The sequence below is a fragment of the Schistocerca piceifrons genome, chromosome 3 (assembly GCF_021461385.2).
Source record: "Schistocerca piceifrons isolate TAMUIC-IGC-003096 chromosome 3, iqSchPice1.1, whole genome shotgun sequence".
Lineage (NCBI taxonomy): Eukaryota > Metazoa > Arthropoda > Insecta > Orthoptera > Acrididae > Schistocerca > Schistocerca piceifrons.
The window spans coordinates 175,665,025-175,676,535 of record NC_060140.1 but is presented as its reverse complement, the minus strand read 5'-3'; the positions used below and the strand labels follow the sequence as shown (position 1 = coordinate 175,676,535).

The 11,511-nt window shown below is 39.8% G+C and overlaps 1 protein-coding gene across 1 annotated transcript in view; it reads left to right on the top strand.

The window, feature by feature from the left end:
* Positions 1-1,088: 1,088 nt before the first annotated feature.
* LOC124788183 (glutamate-rich WD repeat-containing protein 1) overlaps positions 1,089-11,511 on the top strand; it is a 61,429-nt gene continuing 51,006 nt past the window's right edge. Inside the window, exons 1-3 of the mRNA XM_047255343.1 lie at positions 1,089-1,338; positions 9,651-9,784; positions 10,112-10,258. Coding sequence (XP_047111299.1) covers positions 1,173-1,338; positions 9,651-9,784; positions 10,112-10,258 — 447 coding nt within the window. The 5' untranslated portion in view covers positions 1,089-1,172. The remainder of the gene's footprint in view (positions 1,339-9,650; positions 9,785-10,111; positions 10,259-11,511) is intronic.

The window sequence follows — 11,511 nt, the reverse complement described above, 5'->3', positions numbered from 1 at the left end:
CTCACGGCTTTGCTTCCTGTAGCTGTCTCTCCAGTTGAGTATGGAGCTCACTGGTACATGATTTTCATGGTGGTATGATGATTTTAGTGGCAGAAATATAACAACCGGAAGTGCCATTGGTTGTAACATGTGAGGTATCTGTCTCTTAATGATCTTTGCATGCACTAGGAAATAAGTAGTCAGCGTATTGATTATATATATCTCTTTGTAAGCAGCCAAATATTTGCATAATGTAAGCTCTCCTCTGAAGTTTCTGCCTATCCACATATTCAGAAATCGCCACACATTCGGAAACAAACAGCCAAATATTTATTTTATCTTTTGTTTTGTAATCAGATGGAAATATAAATAACATCGAATATTGCAGACATACTTGTATTACATTCGCAAGGAAATCTCGGAATGTGTCTACAACACTATGATAAAAAAACCCGCATTGTTCAGCATGCGAACCTACATACTCTAACTCTGGAATCCACGACCTTATCCATTACACGAAGCTAATGTTGCGATATTTGCGGCAATGGTCTCGATTATTTAACTTTCTCTCGAATGCTTATATCATTGATGCGTTATTAACAAACTTTTAATGATAAGAATGACGTGTTTGTCATAAATATTCAGTGGTCTGTTCTTTTGAAACGACATATCACACGTTGCGACACAAAACAGCTATATATCCCAATATCAGTGGTGTCTGCTGCACCGCGTCAAAAATAGTACACCTACACGGTGTAATTCTCCCTGGCCCTAAACGGAAGTGATAGCGCCGATAATTCTGCCATTAACGTATACTCTCAAACAGTGCGTTCTGTGCTTCCCTGTAGAACGGTCGTGTTTATCTCCCTGAATAATAATCGTCGTACTGTGTCGTATCTTGTGTATACTGTACCGGAGTACATATTTAAAAACTGTATGTTGTTGATGCTTTAATTTCTTATTGCAGCCTCCTATATTTTAATCTCTTCTGGCTAAAGAGTAGTGTATTGTTTCGCTGCTAGGCCCCTCTCGTTCCTCTCGGACGAGGGAATGAAATAACACTAGAGGAAAAACGTGCCACATATTTGCGCACTAGGCGATCATCTTTGCTTCGCGTTAGTTGTAGTAAAGTATATCTATGAATCATCTGGTAGCAGCACGTGTTGTGGTGTAAACAGTGACAGAAGCCGAAGATGGAAAATCAGGAAATGGACTTGGATGAACAGGACTCGACAATAACAACAGAAGATGGAAGCCAAAAGAAAAAGAAGGTTTATTTGCCTGGCAAACCACTTAAAGACGGCCAAGAATTGGTGTGTGACGAGTCAGCCTATATTATGTTGCATCAGGCACAAACAGGTGAATTTATATTTATTTCCCAAAACATTCACAGTGGTTTTTGAATTTGAGTATTAAAGAAAAAACAGAGCTGGAGTAATGTGACAGAGGATGTTAAAGTGGAGTAAAAACAGACAGTGGTTCATTTGCTCTAAAAAGACTCATATGTGATAATTTGAGGACGGTAAAATTATTTTTATGGTTAGGCCTAATAACTGAAGTATCCTCTGTACATAAGTTATTCTTAAGTATGTGCTCATGTTTAGTTCTTACTTTTGGAGGACTTGATAGAGTACGTCAGTCAGCTCAACAGCAACTCCCGATGCCGGAACACCCACAACCACAATTGGAATCGAATACTTCCCATGACCTATATAGCTCAACAGCAACTCCCGATACCGGAACACCTGCAGCCACAACTACACATTGCAATCGAACTCTTCCCTTCACCCACATAAGTCAACAGCAACTCCCAATACCGAAAAACTCACAGATATGACCACAAATTGGAATCGAAAACTTCCCTTCAACTACATACCTACAAACCAACACACGATACCAAATCACCAATACAACAAACCACACAACTCAGAACCACCCCACCAGCCACAACAACACACAACAAATACACTAAAAAAAAGAGAAAAAGAAAAACTTACCATGACAAAGTTCCGGTGCTGCAACTTAGGCCAGCCAAAAAACACACACACACTCCAACAGAAAAATACACTATCAAAAGAAAGACCCAAGCTCCCCACTCACCCCAAAATAAAATACCCATAAGCAAAAGAAGACAAACAAAAAATAAACAGATCTCAGTCACACACTACAACTCAACAAAAACTGCAACAAAATAGATCCTCCACAACGAAATCACAAACCAACACACTCCCCCCAACCCTCACAAACACTAAAAAGAAAAAGCCACTGAAGGTTAGAAAAGTGGAAAGTGCTTCTACCCCTCCCAAGAACTGACTTAACGGCCCCCCACATCCCCTCTATGATATTTGTACAAGCCCACATCTCATAATTTTTAAACTCTAAATTATGGTTCACTACTAAATGATTGTACCCACTCTCACCCAACCAAGAAGAAAAAGCATCAAAAACTACAGTAGAACCCGGTTCTATAGACTCAATTAACCCCACTAATTCCATCTTAGACCACCCCTCCACAACCCTAAAAACACATTCCAACATCCACCCCTCAGTACAACAGCCCCACCACACCCAGAGACCAACCACAGACTTACCCCTCCAATATTTTCTTGTCCTGAACTGCAACTTGTCCACCTCCACCACAACCTCAGGCCCATCTAACTTACCCCTGTACTTAATAAACTCAGAACATACTTCATGACAAAACGAAAACCAGTCAAGCACACTCCTCTCATTCACACAAGTCTCATGCACGCAAAAACTGTGAGAGGATTTATAACAAAAGTAGTATGTCGACAACACAATCTCACGCATGCCCGACCTAGACTTCTAGAACCAGGAACCGTGACATATGGAGTGCCATAGGTTATCCCTACGGCACCGCCACACATAATCATCCCTGGTCCAAGACACCGGAACTTTTGCCCATTTCATGTCATGCCCACCAACAGCACACTTCACAACCTCCGCCAACAAGCCAAACAGCTGCAGAAATTTAATCAACTCCAACGGACTCACCTGTTAATTTTATCCATCAATCCGTACCTAACAAGAGCAGCAACAAATTAATTTACTCAAATTAACACACAACCTACAGCAAACAGCACTACAATAACTTTCACACAAAAACACTAAGTCATTAACTCACTGAAAATAATTCCTCTCCACACACAGCCAAAACGGGAACCACTCAGAACAAGCAGTAACACCGAACTGAACCCAATACACCACACAACACAAAACCCCTGAACACACCACCAGAGGACACCACGAACAGCAACACGATGACACCTACAAACACGCCACACTCACAAACCAAATTCCGCGTCGTCATGACGTCAAATACAACAACAGCCTTACGTCACGGGTCAAAGCTGACGGGTGGGCCGGCCGCGGTGGTCTAGCGGTTCTAGGGGCTCAGTCCGGAACCGCGGGACTGCTACGGTCGCAGGTTCGAATCCTGTCTCGGGCATGGATGTGTGTGATGTCCTTAGGTTAGTTACGTTTAAGTAGTTCTAAGTTCTAGGGGACTGATGACCACAGATGTTAAGTCCCATAGTGCTCGGAGCCATTTGAACCATTCTGACGGGTGGGATTGGACGCTTCTGTCAACCCCAGAGCCGTGAGTAGAATAGGAACAATTTACACTTGAGGACACTGAGTGCATATCTCTATTTGCTGTTTTGGAAGAGAGATCTGTTTCATGGACCAGTCGAAAGTAAATATCGTAAACATCTCAAGATAGTGCTGACAAGTTTTTCCAAACAGGTGAATTTGAGAGAGTTGTACTGTGATCCTTCAAAACAGATGCACTGCAAGTTATAACTCAAATAAAATAACTTTGACACATGTGGCTGGGATGGTGTTGCTGGCTAGTACCCACAATGACGTACATTTGTGCAATTGATATAAATCACTGCCCAGTTTGGCTCTTCCCCCTATAACCTGTATAATGTGCCTCTCCTGCATGCACCTACAGAACAGGTAATACAACAAGCACATTGAGCATGAGAAAAAACTGCGGTTGGCTTACAGTGTACCCCAGTACTCGATTTGCTGTGTTTGCAAAGTTATCATCAAAGTACTGATGTGATGTAGGGGAGGGAGCTCTGGCTATGCCTTATATCAACGTACCACAACAACAAACATTCCAGAAATAATATAGATGAAAAATAAATGTCATAATAGTTTTGTTCTATCAAATTTGCACATGTGGCACAACATCATTATTTAGTGGGTCAAAGATGATGTCTGTTATTGGTAGGTTCAAAGTACCTATCGGGTATTGTTTTGTGGAAGCTGTAGTCGTAGCTGGTGAACTTTATAAAGGCACAGGAGGGAGCAATCAGCATTCCAGGAAGAGACGCTGTTATGGCACAAACAGTACAGTATTAAATTTAGTCTGTAATTTCTGTTGAAGCCAACATATGAGGCAGCTATGTTAGGTTGGAATTGAAAGAGTTCTAGAAAACTGTATTTTTGGTGAATCACTATGTAAATCAAAATTCGAGTGTGGATGCTGTGTTCTCTCTCCATTCTCATCACTGTGTAGTGAAAGGGTCGACAGAAGCGTCCGATCCCACGCGTTGGCTTTGACCCGTGACGTAAGGGTGTTGTCGTGTGTGATGTCATGATGGCACGGAGTTTGGTTTGAGTGTGGCGTGTTTGTAGATGTTGTCGTGTTGTGGTTTGTTGTGCTCTCTGGTGGTATGTTCAGGGTTTTCGTTCGTGTGGTGTAATGGGCTCAGTTTGCTTTTGCTCATTATCCAGAATTGTTAGTGTGTCAGCTGTGTTTGTAGTGGAATTCGTTTCAGTGAGTTAACGATTTTGTGTGAAGGTTAATTTATCGTGTTCGCTGTACGTAGTGTGGCAAGTTTAGTAAAATTAATCAGTTGTTTTTGTTCAGGAATGGATATGATGGATAAAATTAAGTGCGCAGGTCAAGGGAAGTGTTCAATCCCGACGTGTGGCTGTGTATGTTGGTATCAGGAGATGTTTTTGAGCTATATAGGCCAAGGGAAGTGTTTGATCCTAATTTATGGGATCAGGAGCTGCTGTTGAGCTATATAGGTCAAGGGAAGTGTCTGATTCCAGATATTGTTTAGTGGTATTTGGGGAGTTTTGTGATGTCGTTTTTTTGTGTGGTTTTGTATGGGGGTGAGCGTCTAAATTTGTTTATATTTAGTTTGCCCACCACCCAAAACACCCCATTTCCCGCGCTTGTCCCGTTAGTGTCATTAGGCTTCTTGCGGAAAGTGTGTGTGTTTGTTTTTCGATGTATTTTCGTCTTCACAATGTGTACATAATGACTTTATATGCACCATATTGGAATCGTGGTTTATGGTAGTTTCCGCCATATTTGTGACGTCATGGGTCAAAGCAGACAGGCGGGATCGGACGCTTCTGTATTTCCAAGTGAAATATGCAGTTGTAAATGTGAAAGATGAAGCATTGTGTTAAACGATGAGAGCAGAGTCTGCGTTGCCATCAATGAAGTGAAGAAGTGTGGTGTAGACTAAAAGTGCAAAAGCTATGGGTTAATTGAAGCCTTAGGTATTTCTTTGTCAACTCATAACCAAAGTGTCACTATTCAACCTAAGCCAACCTTTGCCTTGGGCTGGGTGCACATCAGTTTGTCACTACAAGTAAGATTTCATATTCATTGGCTTTGCTGACTCACAACAAAACTTTCACTGTCAGCTTAGTCTAGATTTCATTGTATGATACCGATCATTCTACACTCCAAAAAATAATATAGACACACAACAAATATTGTATGTTCTGTTTGTGCAGTTGTGATGTCTCCTATCTCAACATTACATCAAAAATGGCTACTTGTACAATTTGTTTTAAAACTTGTCATTAAATTGGAACTTTTAAGTTTGTGTGTGTGTGTATGTTTTCAAGGGGGATGGGGGGGTATCTGGCATTACATGCCAAGGAATTGCAGTTTGATTTAACTTTTTAAGTCATTGTATGTTTGGACTGGCTGTAAAAGTATGACTAAACATGGCTCAGTCGATGTAAAGTAGACCATAAGATATCAGTCAAGGACAGGATCAATTTGTGCCATTGACTGCAATGATCGTGAACTGGTTTTTGTTGAGGAAACAATGATCTGTTCAAAATAAATCTGGAATATCATCTAGCTCAGTGTGTTTCCGTAATACATTCTTCCATCAGTGCAATGCAAAACCATTATTTTAATCAGCAAGGTCTTTGAGATGTTCACCAATTTCTCTTAACAGCACATTCACCAGATCTCTTCCTCACTGAGTATGTAGGATGGCATGTGGTCATGTCTGTTACTGGTAATGTCCCTTCACCAGTTATGACAGCAGGCAAAAGTTGTAAGGGTGACTGTCTCCCAAGATTGTGTGCATGCTTGCAAGGTGACACTGTAGCTAGAGAGGCTACACAAGATTTTGAAATTGTTAGAGAAAATTTGCCCATTGTGACAAATTATCACCGCTTAAGATTGTCGTCGCCCCCCCCCCCCCCCCTCCCCATTTCTACCACCTTGCTGAACTTATGAACGTAACAATGTGCAGTGTAGCAAGTGGTATAGCTATACAGAATACCCAGTTTCAATCAGACTGTTCTCTTTTCCTCAGACATTACAAAGCTTACTAAAAAATTTTAACTGACTTTGGGTGGCCATCAGATGAGGTTCACTTGAAGTAGTAGCCATGTGTATGTAAATACACGAGTTTCATGCTTTGCAGTATTTATCTATCGAATGATGGAGTGCCATATAGTTGATGATAATTGATTTGTTCTTTCAGCTACCTACAGCCATCCCCATCTTAGGCTGTTTTAATGCACACGACTCTTTGTCGAGCATTTCCAAAATTTCTCAGTGAGTGAATAAACTGGAACAAGTGTTATTTTATTTTAATATTTGTTTCAATATCCAGGTTTCCCACTCTTTTTAGCTGAGCACAAGGCATCTTATTTGCTATCTGTATATGGCTCCCAGCTTCCTTTTTTTTTATGTATTGGAAGATGCATGATTAATTATGTGGCAGCGAGCACTTTGTAATTGTTCTTTCACTGTCAAACTGTAAATTGAATTTTTTTTTTTGCAAGCCTTCTGGCATGCACATATACTCGTTGTCTCCACCCAGGATTACAGAAGTGTCTTGATTCCACACGACTGCTTTGACCCATGATGTCATCAGGATGGCGGAAACGGGTATTCTAAGCATCTCCAATATGGCGCCTATGACGTCACTACATGCACACGGCAACAAACACAAAAATACATATAAATAAGACAAGAACATCTCCCTCCAAAAATACAATCAAACAAATGGGACAACTGCGGGAAATGGGGGCTTTTAGGATGAAGACAAGCTAAATATAATAGGAAAAAAACACCATGATACCAGAACACAAAATTACTAACATTGTTCTACACCAACAAAAATCTGCAGGCATCGGACACTTCCCTTGACCCATATAGGTCAACCACAGGTGATGATACCAAAACACCAATACTTAAAACTAAAAATACAAAAATTGAAATCGGACATATCCCTTGACCTATATAGATCAACCACAGATGACACCAACACCTACAACAACAAAAATGGGAATCGGTCATTTCCGGTGACCTATATAGATCAACCACAACTATTGATACCTAAAAAACCAACACCTACAATTATGAAAATGGGAATCGGTCATTTCTGGTGACCTATATACCTCAATCAGAACCATTGATACCAAAAAACCAACACACACAACTACAAAAAATAAAACCAAAACCACAACCTCAAAAATCCACAAATCAAACATCCCTACATAAATTAAAACACATTCAATACACCATAAATATGCAAAATATCACAATTAAAGAAGAATAGAAAAAAAATTACTTACCACCAGCAAATTTCAGCACTGCAAACTAGATCCCCCCCCCCCCCCCCACACACACACACATACACACATTAAACGTCTTACCGCACTACAAACAACAAACCAGTAACACCCAACAAAAATGCCAAACACCAAAAAAAGAATTGTTAACTCATTGAAAAAACTTCCAAACCTTATGTTTGGAATTATAAACACTGCTGCCAATGACTTCAAACATCCAACAGCAAAGCTGAAATAAACCCAATACAACACATTATACTCAGCGAGCGTGCAAGCGTGCGCGGACACCCACACACACACACACACACACACACACACACACACACACACACACACACACAAGAGAGAGCCCCATGAAACCACACCACCCTTACGTCACAGGTCAAAGCAGACGGGTGGAATTCGACGCTTCCATTGACCCCTCCTCCCTAGCCCCTTTTCCCTCATCTTTGTCTCTAGTAGCTCTTAATCCCTTTGGAACATGTAATCGTTTTATTTGAGTCTTCACTTGTGGAAACAAAGCAATGTTACGGAGTAATATCAGGGATCTATAGACACACAAAGGGTGTCTTTTTTTAGGAGCCATCAGGTGATTTTTCTGTGGTGTTTCAGCAGATATTTGCAATTTTGTTTCTTTCAGTGCATAGTTGAAGTCAGTCCAAACAGATACGGCTCATCACGTCCTTCATACACTGTTCATTGTGGACGCAAAGTGTCAGTTAATTTCCATTGTGAACAAAATGATTTTTACGGTGAAACTGTACAGTGCGCCTGCAAAGTCTCTCCACAGTGGTGAGCTCCGCGTGTGTCACTTTGCAGGGCGCATAAGGTTGGCAGCACTTTCATGTCATTGTATAAACTAGGGGCCGAGATTTACTGCTTGGGACTGCAGTTATGCTGGGAGATGGGATTCAACATTATTACAATTGTAAGAATGAAATTAATTAATTGTATTAATTATAGTTGAATGCACTGTACTCCCAATAACACAGTAGGTGCTGGAAATGGTTTCCTCTTTCTTGAAGGTGTAGTTAAACAAGTTTACACATAGTTGTGAACACGTTTACCAATGTTTTGTGCGTAATTGAATGCAGATAATGTTATCACTGTCTTCAGTGCATCTATTGTCTTTGGGTTATTTTGATACACAAATGTTTCAGCCACACCCCAGAGGGGTGTTGGGTGGAGACAGATCTGGTGAGTGCAGGGACCAGAGCCCTTTTATAACTACTCCGTCTCCAAAGATTTCATCTAAAAGTCGTAGTACTGTGTGCTGGATGAGCAGTAGCATTTTCTTGTTAGAAGATTGAATGAATGATCTCATTTTCATTCATCAGGGCAATAAATGGATAAATTATCTTGCTACAATAAGCAGCAAAAGTGATGTAGTATCGAACAGATCAACCCTATAATTCACACTCGCTTTATGACAACCTACATTCCTGCAATAGCATTTCTCTTAAGGCATGTGGGTTTTCTGATGACCAAAGTTTGAGCATTAATGTAGCCAGATAGGCTAAACTAAACCTCATAAGTGAAAAAGGTTCAGTCTAAAGACCAACTCCATATCTCTTAACAAAATGCTGAAATGCTCACAATACATTATTTGTTTTGCATGGTTCTAAACATGCGCAGAAAAAAATCTGACTTATTTATTTGTAGTCCAACATTGCAAAACTTTGCTCGTACTCACTGCACAAGATTTATCATAATATTTAGCATTTTAATAGAGCCTGTGACAATATACATGCAAGCCTGATGATCACATTCTTAATGTACTGAATTATTTACAGGTTCCCCTTGTTTAAGCTTTGATATAATAAAAGATACATTAGGAGACAACAGAGAGAATTTCCCACTGACTGCTTATGCTGTAGCAGGAACACAGTCACCCAAAGTACATACCAATAGCTTAATAGTGATGAAGGTAAGTTAGAAACTACTTAACAGCTTTTCTTGAACTTTGTGCTTTTAACTGCCTACTGCATTGCATTGCCTTTTTCCCTGTTGCTCTGTGATTCATTTTCCTCCAGTAACCAGTTTCTCTCTATCAGTATTGTTAGTTGTCAAGCTGTTTCTTTAATCTCTGTTCTCTCTGCCTTTTCACACCCACTTACATAAATAATAGGAAACATACCGGTATTGTACTCTGGATCTTCAAATGAAATATTTTCAAAAATACTTGTGACATAAGCCAGTGATTTTTTGTTGTAAAGTATTCTATTGTAAATCGTGTACTGTCATTCATTTTCAGCTGTCTAATATGCATCAGATAAAACAAGATGAAGAAGATGATGAGAGCAGCGATAGTGATAGTGATGACGATGATGATGATAACAGTAAAAAACCTCAGATGAAGTGGTCATTCATACATCACAAAGGTTGTGTAAACAGAGTGCGAGTAAGTAAAACTAGAAGTATGTTAATTGCTGTATTGGTACCAGAGAGAAATTTGAGGTCACAGTTGGAATCACTCAACTTGTACAAATATCTGTGTGTAACAATTTGGGGTGATAAGAAATGATGAGATAAGCTTGGTCATAAATAAAGCAGCTGGCAGACTTTGATTTATTAGTAGGATACTGGGAATATCTGTCAATCCATAAAGGAGATTAATTACAAAACACTAGTGTGCCACATCTTAGAACATTGCTCAATTGTGAGGTACCCATGCTAAGAAGGACTAACAGGGAATATTGAACCTGTACAAAGAAGGCCATTGTTCGGTGTGGCCCTGAGTGTGATATATCATTGCCAGCAGTGTTCTACTAAGGGCGGTGCCACCTCCCTTTCTTGGAGGCTATAAAATAAATAAATAAAATAAAATAAAATATTAATTATGTATGATAGTGATTGGTTGTAATTAAGATTTGCTCATCTGGAATGTGGACGTTTAATTATTTGGTATCAGACGCTTGACAATGGCTTTTTCGTATATGCAATGTTATTCATAGTAGACCATGAAATAAGACTCAAATAATCGGACTTCGTATTTAAATCATTTCCAAAGACTGCTGCGGTAGGTGCGGAATCAAAATCTAAATCTCAATATTAGAATAATTTGCCAGCCATGTCAATACGTCGTACAGAGGTGACTGTCTACTAAACATAAAAAGTTTACACAGTTAGTTAAATCAGATATATTCAATGAATAAGCCTACAGTTAAATAATTCTACTTACTTTCATAAATATAAGTTCTTTACAGAATCGAGTGCCTAGTAAGATTGCAACCCCCAGTGTTCTTATATAACATCACATATGACAGTGTACCAGTTAATAAAATATACGTGCTTCCCGCACCAGCTATTCTACTCGACCTATTTCATGTTAATGAAACATAAGAGTGTCATAATTGTATTTTGTTTTATCAGCGACATAGTGCTGCAGTTCTGTGCCATAGGCTTTATTTATTTGTCAGAGATTAATTATTTAATTAAGATTTCGCGTTTCCGAGGAAACTCACGCATGGCATGCAAATGTGCCTTTATAAAGCCAGCAACCCATGCGACGTGTACTGAATGGTGACCTATATAGGATGTCGATTTGCAGCCTGGCGTCGGTTCTCAGCGGGACTCATCAGCAGAAGCAGCATTCTCCTGAAGATGGCGACCAGTTGGATTGCCAAAATATCGAGTCAAGTTGATTTTGTGATA